The sequence below is a fragment of the Ptychodera flava genome, chromosome 13 (assembly GCF_041260155.1).
Source record: "Ptychodera flava strain L36383 chromosome 13, AS_Pfla_20210202, whole genome shotgun sequence".
Taxonomy (NCBI): domain Eukaryota; kingdom Metazoa; phylum Hemichordata; class Enteropneusta; family Ptychoderidae; genus Ptychodera; species Ptychodera flava.
In genome coordinates this window covers 12,353,083-12,370,880 of record NC_091940.1, presented here as the reverse complement: position 1 = coordinate 12,370,880, position 17,798 = coordinate 12,353,083, and the positions used below count along the sequence as shown (strand labels likewise).

Genomic DNA, 17,798 nt, shown 5'->3' with positions numbered 1-17,798 from the left:
CTTACTTCACTGAAGATGTCAATAAAAAACTTGTTTTATTTCTTTGCATGCAGTGTGGGAAATTTTAGAGAAAACAAGGGAGGGGATGGTGATAGCTGGCTACCATCTACCACAGCAACCCACCATATCAGACATGACAAAGACTGAATTGAACTTTGCCAAGATGGTGGAAGACATGCTTGGAAGGATTTCACAGCCAGAGTACAGACAGATTATGGTTGAGGTAAAGTCAATAAGTTCTTCATTCACTATGCCATAGTGACTGTGAAAATCAGGATTCGTGTGTATTCAGAGGACTTTGTTTAGACCGGGAATCTGAAGGTTTTTGGAGGCAATTTTTCCTTTTTTTGGTCAAAAAATCTTCTTCTCTGACACCACATGTCTGATTGCTGTGAAATTTGACAAATATATTTCAAGGCACAACCTTAGTTGTGTGTTTTCAAATTGTAGTGAAATTTTCATATTTGTACTTTTGGGGCAATACTGAAGAACATCAGGCCAATTCCATCATATTGTAGAAATGAATGGTTGTCTGAGGGTGCCTTTAATGGTGAATAACTGTAAGCATACCCTCTAAGATGATGATGAATTGTACTATGGCTCAGCATTTGCCCAGTATTATTCAGTCTTACCTAGTTTCACAGCCGGTACAATTATTTTTCTCTAAAGTATTTGTACTTTTGATCACACACTTGTAGAATATTAAACTTGTACACAGTGATCTAATTTCATATCTGCAACTGTAATCTGAGATTTTGTCAATTCACTGTCCGGTAGAGGCATGGAAATTTATTAGTCTCATGTATAGGTAGTTGGATCTCTTCTTGCACCTACTGTTCAATCAAGAAATCTGATTCTTAGAAAAAACATGAATAATTTCCCTCATTTGAGTAACATTAATGTAATTTTTGCTGTTCACTACAAGCTATTTATGTACTTTCAACAGCTAGTCTCTTTAGAGTTGTGATGACATTTCTGTTATTGTTTTGTATGAATCACTCATCTTTCTTTGTTTCTGTTTTTTTTTCTCTAATTCCGATCAGTTGTTGGTGGTAGTATCGACTATCCTCAATAGAAACCCAGAGCTGATGTTCCATGAATGTGTGGACATGGATGCAGTAAGTGAAATACATTGTCACTCAATAGCTTTATCATCCTGTGTTGCAGATGAGTTTTATGTGCTTAGGCAAATCAGTGCATAGCAGTCCTCAACATTATGAGGTTAAAATGGATTTGATACCGTAAATCGTACTTCTTGAATTATCATATTGCTTGGACATTTTATGCACTTCACTTAGCAGTTCCTTATTTGTCTGCCTTACACTGATGGTACCTCAACGATGTAAAGCCCATAGAGCAAGCTAGGCATTATGTCACATGACTTGACTTTGCTGTCCACAACAGCTCACAGAGCCTGGCTACTTGAAGCTTCATTGCTAAGAGCATATGCACACACAGAAGGATTGGTCCACGTTACACATATGGGCTATAAGAGATTCTGCCTAGCATAGTCTTTAAGTTGATATACCGGTAATAAATTATGTTGATCTTGGACGAAGACATGTTTACTAAATCTATAGTTTGAAAATATGTACATTAATGTTACAAGTTTCAACCTTTTGATTTTCAAAGTTACAGCTATTTTTATGGTCGAAAACTGCATTTGCTTGTATGTCTAATTATGCTAATTAAGTTATCATAGTTGTCAGATTGTGTGGAAAAATTGTGCCTTCTTCTTTGGCAAATTTTAAATATTTCTGAGGAAGTTAAAAGTTATCTTGGCACTACCGGTATGTGGAAAAATAATAATTTTGTCAACGTGTGCACTCACCCCTTCACTCTTTCCTCTGTAGTTGCTTCGCGAAGCCTTTGATGATTTCCAGCGAGACATGAGCAAGTACGAGCAGCAGGAGAAACAGGACAACATGCAGGCGTTTTTCATGTCACCCCCGTACACAAAGAGAGGAACAGCAAGCTACATGGCCAAGGCAGTGACTCACAAACTACTGGAAGGTGGTGTCCAAGTGGACTCTCCAGATTCCTGTGGTGTTATGTGAAAAAAAGAAGTTGAGAGAACTCCTTCTATAGACTGTTTGGTACTACATGTACCACTAAAGATCACTATTTTTGACCATTTCCCCTTAAAAGGTCCTGCCATGCCACTGAAGACAGTGGGATTATACCATATGGCAATAGGGAAAGGGGAAATGAGATCTGTAGACGATTCTTACATGTCAGTCAACACCATCCCACAAAATGCCATAGCTCTGAGTATGCTTCGATCATTTGATATTTGGAATTTTGTCTCTGAGTCTTAAGTGATCATACAGTGAGAAAAGAACCTCTGGTATCATGCCAGTCAGCAGGAACGTTGTTACATTACTGTGCACTGAAATAACAAGTTTTGAATCAGTGATTTTTGAAATTAACGTTTCTTATCATGTCAAGCAGAAACTTAGTTCTCAGATCTGTAATATGATTTCATTGGTGATAACTGATGTCAGTTGATGTCAAAACGTCTCTGACATGATTTTGTCCCATGTTTACGTTTGCCATGGTTTGTGTTTTCTAGTTTTAAGATCAGGGATAGATATTTAGACTACAACTCATAGTAAGTTAATCTAGCATATGATTACCTTTTGTGGATACTGAACAATCAATGTATCTACCAGTGCTGGTGTGCTGGCTGGCTTGGTGCATGGAAAGTTATGATAGCAAAATTTATGTACTGATACATACTAAACCTTTCTTGTGATGTCACAATGCCAGTCAGGTTACGATATGTGCCATATGCTTTCCTGCTTAAAACTATTTCTGCACTTTCCCACTCCTATTTTAATGTAGGAGATCAGTCGCATTCAAGCAGAATCAGTCTGTGTGAGTATTTAGTAAGTTATTGACACTATTTGCAACTCACGAGGGCGCTGTTGGTAATTTTTCCAGTGACAGTTGCCTACCTATTAAAAGCAAACTGTAAGTGAAAGACACTGGTGAAATGTGAGAGGGAAGCTACGTTGCATTAATTATTCAGTATCATACATGCTGTATGCCCAGTATCAAACAGTGGTTAATTACAGCAGTGCTGCCACTTGTATGGCTGATCAGCCGCAAAATTTGAAGCATAATTATTGGTTGTTGTGATGACCTTACATAACTACCCTGCTTTTTTAAACAGTTGAATAATCCTGCATGCCAAGATTCATTTTCACAACAGTTTACTGTAAATACCAAAGTATCGCCCAGTACATCCCCCCAAAAAACATGACAGGGTTCTTTCATAACAAATATTATTCTATATAAATGGTGTCTATATAGAACAACTCAAACAGTATTGTTTTATTTTGTAAATATGGTGTGTATTTTTTAAGTTATTTCTGTGTGTTTCTTGCCAAGTCAGCTTTTTATGTTACATTTGTATGCCATTCAAATGGTGGGTAATAAAATCAGTGCATGAAAATCTTTTAATTGTGTTAGTATGCCTGTATGTACACTGTTAGGTTTGATGCCTCTGATATAGATGATAAAAGGTTTTATTTTGCAGCTAACTGAAATGGGTTAAGCTTATGCCTGTGGGTTGTCTGATATGTATGCAACTTGTGTATTTTGTAGATTGTACAAATGATAGTGTACAAATGATAGTATTCTAAAAGATTTGTATTCCTCCAGCCATGATGAGTTCCTTTGCCAATATGTCTGTTCTCACTGCCTTGGACAACTCTTCTATTTCAGCTGTGTACAAGGCTGTCTAGTTCATGCACTTGATTTCACAAAAATGACTTGGTTCATACAGTCTGTTAATTTCATCTTTTATTAGCAATTTATACAAATGTTTGGTAAGATACGGATCAACATTCTGAATAAGTAACAGATGTACAATAGACTGAATCAGAGGGTTTTGATCATCACACCAATCACAGTGAGCTTTGTGTGTTGAACTGCCGTATACCGCTGCTTTGTGGTGGATAGGCATATTGATTGAAAAATATCTACATTACCTTGAGGAACAGTGGTTGATTTTGAAAGGCAATGGCACAAAAGATTCAATTTGTAATTGTTGAAAACCTAAATCAGTTTAAGTGAAATTTAACATTGCACAGTTTGTAGAGACATGAAAAAAAAGCTTAAGGTAGAATGCGCCGCTGGAACAGATATTCAGACTCAAATTTTTACACTATTCTTTTGGCCTACCACTTGTGCGAATTCATTTTGAAGCTTATTGAGTATTTTTGGATATCAAATATTGGTTAATATTGGGTAAATTATTTTCTAGTACCAACTTTACACAGTGATCCCCAACTTTTCTTCTTGATTTTGAAAGAGAGTGGTTGAAGGGTTGCTTGAGGAAAGTCAGCAAAAGTTTAAAAGTCGTTCATTTTCGAGGCGCATACTACCTTAACTCTGTATCCCACATGACCTTTGAGCGCTTTCTCGACTACCCCCTCCCTTCAAGCTGTGTATTTCAGGTCAGTCACACTTTTCATACCAGATACTACATTGCACCACTTCTTGGCCATCATAGCATAGATATTGGACTGGATGTCAATGAGTCAAGGAGTAGTCGTTGACAACAAAACAACTTCCAGTTACATTTACACTTACCTTGCTCATTAATTTGCATATTTGCAGATATTATTAAAGTTGCATATATATCATTAAATTTGCATGTTTATTAAATTTGCACATGTATATATATATATATATATATATATATATATACATGTATATATATATATATATATATATATATATATATATATATATATATATATATATATATGACATAGTAATTAATACTCAGCCTCTTTCAAAAGCAAAACATGAAAGCATGTACATCTTAATTCTAAACCACACAAAAATTACCTTACACTTTACATCAGTTTTACTGTCAAAAATTGTTCCGCTCTGAAATTAATATTTAAAAAATCACACCATTCAAAGTTCATTGCCAAGTTAGGACAGTGTTTGAAGAATACTAATGCACAAAAGATCTATACAAAACTCTGGCATTTCATTAAAATACTAAAAAAATGACAGGATTGGGCCGAATTATAAACACCTCGCAGAAATGTTTGCTTCCCCAAGATATCATTTTCTTAAGCATTTGGAATATCATGTGCTATTCTGACAGGATAATGTATTCTCATGACAGGTAATGGCTAGCCAATCAGTCCTCCAATTAAGATAACGTGTCTTACTGTCCGACAAGTACACTACATTGTACCGTTGAGAAAGTTCTCGAACATCAGTAGCGACTGACCAGGTTTCCACTGCGGTACCATGTGACCTGCGCCCTTCACGGTCACGTAAGTCAGACGGTCAAATTTGTGATAAAATCCAGCCACTTGGTTGTTATAAATCCACTGCTGTCGTTTTTGTGTCTCCTGAAGAAAAAGAAAAAGATGGCGATAAAGTCAAAGAAAAAATCTAATCAGGCTGTATTAAATGGGCGATAACACATTCCGTGATTTGTATCCGACACGTATCATCCAACCAGTACACATAGTATGGCTGCGGCTTTATTCGTCTCTCCTGGCTCTGTGCCTAAATGTGCTTCTACAGTAAGTCTGTATTTCTTTCAGAAAACATACAGTTAACTCATATATCTGTAAGCGTTCCAAAGTTTGACTTCTAAGAGCACATCTGGATGATTAGATATTTAGGTTTTGCTAAAAGTAAATATGATAATATGCATGCAATAAATCCAATCTTTTATCTTCGTCTTCATCGGTACTGTTCTTAATAATTTTCAGTCTGCTATTGCAGCAAAACCATGACGGAGTCAATTCTCTTCGCTTACTTTAAATCAGCAACCGTTACGGTAAACTAAACAGAATGTAATCATTGCAGACTTTGCTTTAAGGTAGTATGCGCCTCGAAAGCGAAAGACAAACTTTTGCTCAAACTTTCCTCATTGAAATTTCAAACCAGTCGGTCACCAAATCAAGGATAAAACTTTGGGTCACCGTGCAAATGTTAGTGCTAGAGAAACAAATTACCTGACATTTACCGATATTTGACATTCAAAATGGCCGCCATCTCTGTGTTTACTCTAAGGAGAAAAGTAAAATTTTCGATTTTCGGAAAAGTAAGGCGGTGAAATTTTTTCTTACTCTGAGAGCTTTAAAATCAGCCCCCACAAGTGGTATATCAGGAAAGAATTGTAATAGTTCGGGAGTTCGAATATCTGCCCCGAGGCGCATTTAACCTTAAATGAAATAATAAGTAACACTTGTCAATATAATTATCTTACATTGAGTTTCAGAGATTCCACAAACCACTGGTCGCCGAGGAAGTTGCACGCCATATCGGTGTCTCCGTTGTATACCATGCCTCTGTACTGCGTCAGAAGGGTTTTGAATTGGTCGTACATAGATCTGTAGATTATTTGGTAGTTATTACCGACCTCGTCACTGAGAAGATAGAATGATCAAGTTGTTTGTTTGAGAATATGCGCCCTATTCGCATTCGTCAGTCCAGAAGATTACCAATCGTGTTCAGATAATAATTGCGGGAAAGAAGATACAGACATTACACGTAATGACGGTTCAAGGTATAATATGTACATGTTACGCTCGTTTGGAATTTTTACTTTTGACGAAGATGTGTTGAAATAAAAATTATTAGCCTTGCTAAGTAGCCCAGTGTGTACAATATGCAGTATTGTTATAGTCAAACGGATTCTGGTCCGGAATGAAATGTAGTTGCCATCAAAAACGTTTGATATTTTTAAGCACACGTTGAGAATGAGTTAACAGGCTGAACACAATGCATTTCGACACGATTTTGGGAGTGGATTAAAGAACTCTACCAAATAGACAGAACAAAAAACGCCGGCTTAACATCAAAAGTTACCGCTGATGGAACGTCATCATCGTTGTCGACTGACCTGTTAGTGCGAAAGGCAAATTTAAAAGACCATATAACAAAAATAATCACTCCGTCTGAGTTAACCATATCGTACCTACACATCTCCCAAGATGGTAAATTTTCTGGTATATGCAGCGCTTTTCTGACATCAGGTATATTCAGATACGAAGTAGCTGCACTTGCGTTAAGACACGGAGGAACGCTTTTCAGGCCGTTCTTACCAGAGTTGACTGTAGGAAGTCCTGTGACGTTTACCTGAGAGATGATTTTAAAGGAAGGATAATTGTTGTCAGATAGAAAGGCGAAAATTCGCCGATTTGAAATAATTCCCTTGTCATGAATCAGAACCCGGTTACATGAGAAAATTCTCTGTCAGAATAATTCTATAAGATCACCAAAACTCACAATGTTTTGGTTCTAACGTATTAAAACCCAAAACGTATTCAGCGTCACGCGGTTCCTAGTAATTACATATGCTCCATCACAATTTACAATTATATCACTTGTGACATGGATTGGCGGACAGTTAACTCCCAACCCAACATCCCCCTCGACAATTCATTATCGGTACACTTCATACATACACCATCGAGAGAAACGCTCCTTGCTTCCCGAGGGCCTGTGCTTAAACCCATCCCCTAATAGCCCTAACCTCAGTCCCAGCTGGTATGTGGGAAATGTCCGTGTGTTAACCGCCTTGATGTGCACGTGGTAAAATGTGTCGTGGTTAATATCTTTTTTCTCATTATGAGCGTAACCTTTGTGTCGACACGATTTGTGACCATATCGTGACATCAGTGTCATTAGTCGGACCCAAACGGATGGAGCTCACACATCATTAGCTGCAACAATTGTAGCCTTGGTTGGCCATGGGGCTTGTGCTTCTGTCGTGCGGCTCGCGCCTTGCCCTAGCCCTGCCCTAAAGCGCACGACAGAAGCACAAGCCCACGGCCAGCCAAGGCTACAATTATTGCAGCTAAGCACATCGTATCTCTTGGTAACTGACAAAATAAAATTAGGGGACTCTGTTGTTTTTATTGTTGTTGTTGTTTATATTCATTACAACCATTTTCAGTAATAGAGCGCGAAGCCACTGCAGTGAACTGCAATAAAACTGATCACACTAATTAGTTTCAGCTGTAGCCAGCTGGCAAAGTCGACAACATTGTATTTCCCATGCAGACAGTTTGTCTGGGGAAATTGAAATAAAAAAGATTTGTGCATGGTAATGTTACATTGTATCTTAATCTTGAACACAGGGTGCCAATCGTAAACTCTCATTTACAACTCGAGCCTCAGACAGAGCTAGTTTTGCCTTTGTACAAGCAGACTTTTAGTCTGTATCAAGAAGCCTTGTTCAACACCAAAGTGGCTACGGCTACAGCTGAAACTAGTAAGTGTAAGCAGTTTTATTGCAGTTCACTGCAGTGGCTTCGCGCTCTATTACTGAAAATGGTTGTATTTCATATTGTTTTTATTATACATGTGCAAGAACGTTAAAGTTAAAAAACTGACCCTCTAGTTCCTTGACATTACCTCGGTGAAAATATTGTGACCTCCCTACACACACCATCCTTATAATTCTAGCTACCTTGTGTACACACAAGGCATGGACAGGGTGTATCGGGGAAACAGGGAGACTGTTAAGAGTGTAACTTTAGGGACCGTTCAGTTTTTACGGCCGGGAGGGGGGGTGGCAAAATCTTGTCGCTGGTGTTCAAAAAAATATAGACCCCTGCATTTTTCGTGAAAAAAAGATGACCCCCCCCTTTGTCAGATGAAAAAAATTGATGACCCCCCCCCCCCCCCCCGCTGAAAAATAACCAAAACCCATGGGTCAAATTTACCCGTACAGTTTGGATTTGAACTCCGGTACGCGGCGCACTTTATTCGTGTAGCAGAGATGCCAGTGCACAAACTTCTCAGCCACATCCATGCAAACGTCTGTTAATTAGGACGACTGTAAGGCAATTTTTAACTTCATTTCCATGAACAAATTATGTCCATGGACATTGTATGAGGTAAACTTTATTGGAGTGGTTCGCCAAAGGCAGCCATCCGGTTAAGAGGGTCATGGGCCATTACATAAAGTCAACTTTATTCTAGTGGGCAACCAAAGGTGGCCCGCCGGTAAAGAGGGTCGATCATGGCCCATTGCATAAAGTAAACTTTACTGGACAGGGCCGCTGAAGGCGTCCGGCCGTTAAGATGGTCATGGGCTATAACATAAAGTCAATTTATTGTAGTGGGCCGCCGAAGGCGGCCCGATCACGGCCATTGCACGAAGTAAACCTAATTGGAGTGGGCTGCCAAAGGCCTCTGCCCGTTAAGAGGGTCATGGGTAATACATAAAGTCAATTTATTGTAGTGGGCCACCGAAGGCGGCCCGCCGGTAAAGAGGATCGATCATGGCCATGGCATAAAGTGAACTTTATTGTAGGTATTATGTTTTTGAAAATGTGGTGACCCCCCCTTTCCTACCAGTGAGAAAGCGATGACACCCCCCCCCAATCGCGGATTCCAAAATTACGATTTCCATGAAAAAATTATGTCCATGGACATTGTATGAGGTAAACTATTATTGGAGTGGTTCGCCAAAGGCAGCCATCCGGTTAAGAGGGTCATGGGCCATTACATAAAGTCAACTTTATTCTAGTGGGCAACAAAAGGTGGCCCGCCGGTAAAGAGGGTCGATCATGGCCACCGAAGGCGGCCCGCCGGTAAAGAGGATCGATCATGGCCATGCCATAAAGTGAACTTTATTGTAGGTATTATGTTTTTGAAAATGTGGTGACCCCCCCCCCTTTCCTACCAGTGAAAAAGCGATGACACCCCCCCCAATCGCGGATTCCAAAATTACGATGACACCCCCCCCACTTGATTTTGCCCCCCCCGCGCCGTAAAAACTGGACGGTCCCTTAATATAGATACGAACGACAAGTGACACAGATGGCTAAGCTGGCCCCCAATCGCCTGGCTTTTCTCGGCAGCAGTAACTGGCTGGCCAAGCCAAGTCATACACCCGACGATCTACGCAACAGCCAACCACTTAGCGGGACAGGCTGCTGAAGTTCATTCCTTCAATTTATTCTATTTTGATTTTAAATGCCCACAGACTTGGAGCAAGTCTAAAAGACAGCCAGTAAAAATTTTAACGTTATTTTACATGTGCTGGCCACGACAACAACGAATAATAACAAACATAAAAACACCTAGCCACGACAACAAACAAACATAAAAACACCAAATATCTTACATTTATTGTGTCAGGACTAAACACTAATTTTCTGATACCCTATCTGTAATCAAACTCAATTTGTGTTACCTTTTTCGTCGGTCGTAGTTTTGGTGGATCGAATTTGTAGAAACGGAACACATTCTTCATGTCCCGCAAGTATCTCGTTGCGTGCGGTGGGATACCCCCTGCACAGTCCATGTACAGTGCATATCTATTCAAACCGATATCGTTGATGATATGATTTACTTGATCCATCTGAAAGAGTACATTAAGTTGCAAGATATGAGGGATCAACCATGAAGTTTCAGGAGGGGTGGTCACGACCGGAGAAAAAGCTGTTGAAAAAGTTGTAAAAAAAACCCGAAAGCATTGCTGCGTACCATGGAAAAAATGTTCGCTTCACTCAAAACTGAAAGAAGTCTAGGGAAAAGCGTGCCATGTGATGCCAACTCAGAAAATTTAAAAATCTTCAAAAGGGAAAACGTTGCATGTCCTTACTCTAACCATAGACAGTAGGTGTTTATTCTACTGTCTATGCTCTAACCAACCCATCTACTGATGTAATGGTCTATTCCTTACTTGTCAGAAATATGGCGAGGTTCACAGCTTCAATTACTTCTTATGAATAAATAATATAAAAACCACTCATTCTCTCGCCTATTTTAACAGACAAATAGTTAAACACGTTTATAGAGAAAAAAGACTATTTGATACTTTTGGTAAGGATTGCTTGTTTGTTTGTTTGTTTTCCTTTTCTAAAACATCTTAACTGGGGGTTGAAGAGGTGTCTACATTATCTTGTACCTTCGCTTGCGGATCTTTCTGCTGCAGAGCTAGATTATTCGTTGACAGTTTCTCCTTGGTTATACTGCTATCAGGGAATATTTGCATTTATTGACCCGATATACTCACCGCAATGCGACAGTTTGGATCCGTGTTGTCATGGAAATTACATACTCCTTTGCTGCAACAGTAGTTATTCAAGTCCGCCCACAGACTTATTAAAAAAATATAAAGTGACAATTATCAAAATACCATCATTACTTCTGTGTCGATATTACGAAAAAGCGTGAAGCGCAACATTTTACCGAGCGTAACTTAGGCTCAATACTTTCATCAAAGTGCACAGTGTTACCTTTGTACTGGTTAATACAGATAAGATAATATTTTTTTAATTTGATCATATTGACACTGAAGAGTTTTAAAAAAACATTGCTGATGATGATACTTGACTTGATGATATAGGCTACTGATACATAAATATAGAATGAAAACCTAATGACGTCATCGTGTCATGACGTCATCAAAGGTAACCCCTGTCACAGTGATATTCGTGTGTAAGTTTCACATAAAGTCATGCCACATCCATCGTCAATGCAAACCTATTTACAACAAGACTAAGGGAGCGTTCAGTTTTTACGGCTGGGGGGGGGGCGGCAAAATCTTGTCGCCGGTGTTCAAAAAAATATAGACCCCCCCTGCATTTTTCGTGAAAAAAAGATGACCCCCCCTTTGTCAGACTAAAAAAATTGATGACCCCCCCCCCCCCGCTTAAAAATAAACTAAACCCATATGTCAAATTACCCGCATGGTTTGGATTTGAACTCCGGTGCGCAGCGCACTTTATTCGTGTAGCAGAGATGCCAGTGCACAAACTTCTCAGCCACATCCATTGAAACGTCTGTTAATTAGGACGACTGTAAGGCAATTTTTAACTTCATTTCCATAGACAACTCATGTCCATGGACATTGTATAAAGTGAACTTTATTGGAGTGGTTCGCCAAAGGCAGCCCTCCGGTTAAGAGGGTCATGGGCCATTACGTAAAGTCAACTTTATTCTAGTGGGCCACAAAAGGTGGCCCGCCAGTAAAGAGGGTCGATCATGGCTATTGCATAAAGTAGACTTTACTGGACAGGGCCGCTGAAGGCGCACGGCCATTAAGATTGCCGTGGGGTATTACATAAAGTCAATTATTGGAGTGGGCCGCCAGAGGCGGCCCGCCGTAAAGAGGGTCGATCATGGCCATTGCATGAAGTAAACCTTATTGGAGTAGGCCGCCAAAGGCGTCTGCCCGTTAAGAGGGTCATGGGTAATACATAATGTATATTTATTGTAGTGGGCCGCCGAAGGCGGCCCGCCGGTAAAGAGGGTCGATCATGGCAATGGCATAAAGTGAACTTTATTGTTGGTATTATGTTTTTGAAAATGTGGTGACCCCCCCTTTCCTACCAGTGAAAAAGCGATGACCCCCCCCTTTGCGGATTCCAAAATTTTGATGAACCCCCCCCCCTGGATTTTGCCGGCCCCCCCCGGCCGTAAAAACTGAACGGTACAACAAGACTAATCATAACATATAGCCGGATAATGTATATCCTATATACCCATTTCAAGCAAGCGCATCTTGACAAGTACATACAAACCCGAGTTCCCAAATGTTTTACTATATATTTTTGTGGATAGGCCTCTGCATCGAATGTCATTGTGTTAATTTCACTAATTAAAGATAGTGTCCGAATCAAACTTCTAAAAAGATCATAACATTGACTGCCTTTTTAAGGAGGCACCTGAATTGATGAAATTATTTGTCGATGCATCGCTGCGACTACCATTTCTCGGTGAATAGAATAACATGGTCGCACCAATAAAATCATGATAAGATAATATGATATGCAAAAAGTATTCAAACATCAAAGAGAGATCACCATTCGCGCCCATGTCTCATAAATACCGATGCAACAGTCCAGTGAAAAAAGTGCCAACTTGAATTTGCGATTGATTTTGTCTTTGTTGAACCAGCAAAGCATCGAACGAGATTATGATTATGGGATCGAATTCTAAAGCGTGTACTCACTCGTCTCCGAAGATGCCGTGATAGTAACTGAAGTATACGAGTGAATTGTCGTTGAGTTCCCAGCTGAGGAGACCATTGCCGATAGCAAAACCCTACAAAGGCAAAGAATGCAGCTTATGATACTTACGTACAGTGGGTAATTTTACCAACATAAAGTTCTCCCAGAATCATGCAATGGAATAACATACAGAAAGTGTGGCGGATGTCTTCTTGAAGACTGTTCCATTTGTGACCTTAACTTCCAATTTAACTCATAGGCCTACTTAATATTTTTAATGTCCCCCAGTCCCCAGTTAATCCTTAGTGACTGACCTACATCTGTCATGAAATTTGACAACTACTGCTCGTGTCACGTAATGTTCACAAGTTTTGACTTTGTTTGTGTGTTGTTTGTTAATGGTCATTCCTTTTTCACATTTTTTCTTTGTTTTCGAATCAATTATTAGGTTTACGTCTAGTGCATCTCCAAAGCATACTGATTGTAACCTTCGTACCCATTTTGCACGTAAATTATCACGTGAAAGCTTTGCGGGAGCCAGTAATTTTACTTGGCAAAATGCTTGATATACGACAATATGTATATACATACCAGGTGTTCCATATACGTCAATATACGTAAATGTACTGAACGCATATCAAGCATTTTGCCTAGCTTTCGAATGGCTTAAATTCGAGGTCCTTCACTTAGTTTTCTGTGACATCAAGAACTGCAGGTAGTATTAAAATTGCCCATGTAAGTCCCTGTCTACGTACAGATATAAATCATAAAAAACACACACCTTCAAGTTGATCGTTGCATTTCCCTCCATGACCCGGACAGACAACGTTGGTACGTAAATCCCTCCGTAGCTTTCGCCAGTGATGTAAAATGAGTTGTTGGCGAACTCCGGAAATTTCTTGAAGAACGACTGCAGGGCTACATAATTGTTCAGCGATGTCTATAGAGATATAATAATAATAATAATAATAATAATAATAATAATAATAATAATAAACCCTAATGTGCAATTTATAGCCCGTCGCCAGGTACTTTTTCTTGTATTTGAGCTACGCAAAGAGGAACCGTTAGAAGTTAACTCTGATTGTGCTAGACTTAGTCAATTATAGAGCAGTTGGTTTAATATAAAACTTTTGCATTTTATAGAGACTACGGTCAGCTACGAAAAGAGAAGTACACAATCATGAACCTGCCAGCCAAAGTCCATAAAATATCGCATTTCTAATTTAACTTAAATCAGAAATTATTGCACAGTCTGTGGTAAAAATATACAATCAGAGAAGCCATAAGGGCGATAGGGATAAGCGGTTATACATTTGAATAACACTAATTTTATTGTTAGTTTTTAGACATATTGTGATTGAACATCGGTGCACACGATGGGAGGTGCCCTGTCATTCGTGGTATTAACGTTTCGATCAAGGTTACCTCATCATCCGATGTAGTATAATTTTTGTCATCGGAATAAGAGAATCCAACACCAGCTGGAGCTTCCAGGAAGAGAACATTGGCAACTTTGTTCCAGCTGTATTCGTTGACGTAAAGAGTTTTGCCATCATCGTTGACCTAAAATACAGGACACATAGATGAAACGAGCATCACTGCCACGTCATACGCTAGGTTCTGTTTTTGGTTCTCTGTAAAATATGGATTTTCCTCGTTATGATACCGTTGACCATCGTCAGCGGGGCCGGGCTAGTTTCTTAAGGTAGAACGCGCTTCGGGGACAGATAGTCTGACTCTCAAATTTCTACAATTCTTTTCTGATCTACCAATTGTGGGGGCTCATTTTAAAGCGCTTGGAGAAATAAAAACTTTCACCGTCTCAGTTAATTTCCCACATAGAGTTAACACAGGAGTGGCGGCCATTCTGAATTTCGAATGTCAAAAAATGTTGGGTTATTTGTTTTGCTAGTTCCAAACTTTGCACGATGACCCCCCCCCCCCCGATTTTTATTGTTGATTTTGTAAGAGAAAGTTCCATTCAGGAAAGTTTGAGCAAAATTTTAAGTCTTTCACTTTCGAGGCGCATACTACCTTAACAACATATTGGTCGATGTAAAGACTCAACGACGTCAACTTGTGTAAATACCGCAATATCCACTTCATGGTTTGACAATGTCTCGATGCTGTTATTACGTTATATTAGACTCCTTTTCGTCATGAAAACTAGAGTATGGTACGACATAAATATTTAACACGATGTCTCTATACTAAGGGGTGGGCTATTTGATATCCTAGGGGATCTGGAAGATTTTCGGGAAAAAAGCTTCCTCGCAAATGTGAATGAAAAAAATCCGCCAGAGAAGGCTTGACAAAAAAGGTGGGAAAGTGAAAAATGTACTTTGGATCAGGTTAAAAAAATAATGCCACCTCATCAATCTTCCAGACCTCCGCCCCCTCAATATCAAATGGTCCATCCCTAAGTATTTTTCTATTCTACGCCTCAGCTATCATTTCTATGCACAGATTTGGACACTGAAGTTACTGAAAATTAATAACACATTTAAGACTATTATCAAATTAAATGTATGGCTATTTAAATATATTTATATGTGTTTGTGAGTCTAGGTGTTGTGTGTTTGTTGTGTGTTGTAAAGTGAAAATCAATGCTTGTTGTCATCTCAATTGACTTTCGATTTAGTTCAGGTTTTCCTTCCTCAGTGTCAGGGTCAAACAATCAAGTACTCTTATCATGCGAGGGCAGTTCAAATTAAACTGAAGTACACGTTACAAATCCTCCGAGTCAAACAAATTCTAGCTTCAATCTGTACATGCTGTAGTCAACTGAAGGTTTTTCTATTGAATTTGGAAGACAACAGGGAAACAAACAAGACAAAGATATAGAGTTTTTGAAGAACTTGCTTATCCCCCTTACATGAAAAGGTCCTAACTCAGAGAGGAATCCATCCAACGAGCTACAACCTGGCCCGCCATTTAACAATAACACTACGGGGTCGTCTTTAGGGCTGTTCTGTGATTCTACGAACCTGCGGACGAAAATGAAATCGAAGTTTTCGTATCACATTTACTGAATTAACAACATACGTCCTATATTTTTGAAAATTGTACGCTTGGAAGCAGTGATCGGACCTTATAGTAGGGCAAGTCTCCCCGAATCAGTTATGTTGAAGAAGTATTGTTATTTTGTAAAATATACATATTCGCATATGTCGTCATGGTCATGGTTCGGTATATGATATGAAACTATATATACTTCTAAGTTATTGTATCATCAAAGCGTCCTCACGTGATGCGACCATTACTAACGTCTGACCTTAAATGACCTCAAAATAAACGCCCACGGGAGGTATACAAAATGCAACACAGAAGTCAAAATCTTTCATTGCATATTTGTTCAGTTCAATATAATCGACTTCAACATAATCAATAAAGTCCAGGCGGTCTTTCAAACATTATTTCCTGATTTCGGTGAGAAAACGTGGTGCATTTGTAACCAAAGTATGGAATCTAGCTACAGGTTATTCACAGAACTTGAACTTAAATTATGTGAGGAGGACTTCTTAATATTGGTTTAAAATACACATCTGAACATGATCTTGACTTCAAGTGTATAATGCACTCATATTTTACCCATTTTTAAGCGACTATCAATTACTGGCAAAAACATTGTCAGCTATCTCCATTGTAGCAGTCCATACAAAGAATATGTACTCTTATCGAATATATTATTAAATAGGTGATATATTAACACGGCCTTACCAGTAGTGCAGCCGTTTAGAACCAGTGGCGTTGAGATAGCCAGAATACTGTTTGAACGTGGGCTGCTTGCTCAAACCAGGAAGTGATTTGATTTCGTCTGGGTTGTCGGCCTCCACAAAAATCATAAAAATTACACAAAAAACAACAAAGCTCAGAATTCCTGGCGATAATTTGTTCGTTACCATGTTGATTAAGGTAATCGTCCTTCCAGGTAGAGCCAAATAGGAAGTTGACACACACACACTTCTTAACTTGTCACTCATACGCCAATCATGTGACTTTTGCAATTGAAGTGATAACCTTTATCTCGTGGCCAATAAAAAAATCGACACAGGGGGATTCTATATTTTCGGTTGATGTTTGTTCGTCTGTCAAGTTGTTTCATATTTTCATATTTGCAAGTCCGACGAAAGTTTTACGAATGATGATGACAGCTGCTATGTGCATAGCTCTCAATAATCGATGCACCAAAATTGTATTGTGTGATGGTTTCAACAGAATTATTGGTTGAATGATCTACAAATAAGGAACAAATAAAAAGAAAAACGGACGTTGCTCCATACGTGGTTACTTTTCGGTAAAAGTGTATTGTACTGTAAATCCTCGAATCCTGCTACACTTTTAAATGGCAATTGGCTGTAATGACAGGATTCTTTCCTAACAAGTGTTATTTATATAAATGGTGTCTATAAACAGAACAACTCAAATAGTATTGCTTTATTTTATGAATATGGTGTGTACTTTTTAGTTATTTCTGTGTGTCTTGCCACGTAAGCTTTTTATGTCACATTTGTATGCCATTCAAATGGTGGGTAATAAGTCAGTGCATGAAAATCATTTAACTGTGTTAGTCCGCCTGTATCTACTCTTTCATGATAGAGGTGATGAAGATATTTTGCTGATATGGATTAAACTGATGCATGTGTGTTGTTTGATATGTACGTAACTTGTGTAGTTAGTAGATTGTACAAACGACAATATTCTAAAAGATTTAGAGTCCTCCAGCCATGATGTCGAGAGAGTTCCTTTGCCAATAGATCTGTTCTAACTACCTTGGACGACTCTTCTATTTCAGCTGTATACACAGATGTATATTTCATGTACTTTATTTCACAAAAA

At 38.9% G+C, this 17,798-nt stretch overlaps 2 protein-coding genes across 2 annotated transcripts in view; one reads left to right on the top strand and one right to left on the bottom strand.

Annotated features, from left to right (window-relative positions):
* Positions 1-3,461, top strand: part of LOC139147445 (phosphorylase b kinase regulatory subunit beta-like) — a 31,015-nt gene extending 27,554 nt beyond the window's left edge. Inside the window, 3 exon segments of the mRNA XM_070718553.1 lie at positions 54-223; positions 1,044-1,118; positions 1,854-3,461. Coding sequence (XP_070574654.1) covers positions 54-223; positions 1,044-1,118; positions 1,854-2,057 — 449 coding nt within the window. The 3' untranslated portion in view covers positions 2,058-3,461.
* Positions 3,462-4,859: 1,398 nt separating this feature from the next.
* On the bottom strand, positions 4,860-16,940 carry LOC139147443 (lysosomal protective protein-like). Its single transcript, XM_070718551.1, has 10 exons — positions 16,680-16,940; positions 15,835-15,946; positions 14,385-14,522; positions 13,738-13,896; positions 12,959-13,050; positions 11,018-11,102; positions 10,193-10,360; positions 6,962-7,122; positions 6,251-6,410; positions 4,860-5,381 (listed from the first exon to the last, which is right to left on the bottom strand). Exons 1-10 carry the CDS (start codon positions 16,862-16,864, stop codon positions 5,211-5,213), a joined length of 1,431 nt encoding a protein of 476 aa, XP_070574652.1. The 5' UTR covers positions 16,865-16,940; the 3' UTR covers positions 4,860-5,210.
* Positions 16,941-17,798: the final 858 nt, after the last annotated feature.

What these genes read in the sequence shown, in the direction of transcription:
- LOC139147443 (XM_070718551.1), bottom strand. Translation starts at nt 16,864, where the DNA reads ATGGTAACGAACAAATTATCGCCAGGAATTCTGAGCTTTGTTGTTTTT. An exon ending in AACTACGACCGACGAAAAAG is followed by an intron (nt 7,123 to 10,192) that starts GTAACACAAATT and finishes ATCATCTCTCAG; the next exon opens with GTAAACGTCACAGGACTTCC. An exon ending in CCATCTTGGGAGATGTGTAG is followed by an intron (nt 6,411 to 6,961) that starts GTACGATATGGT and finishes CTATCTTCTCAG; the next exon opens with TGACGAGGTCGGTAATAACT.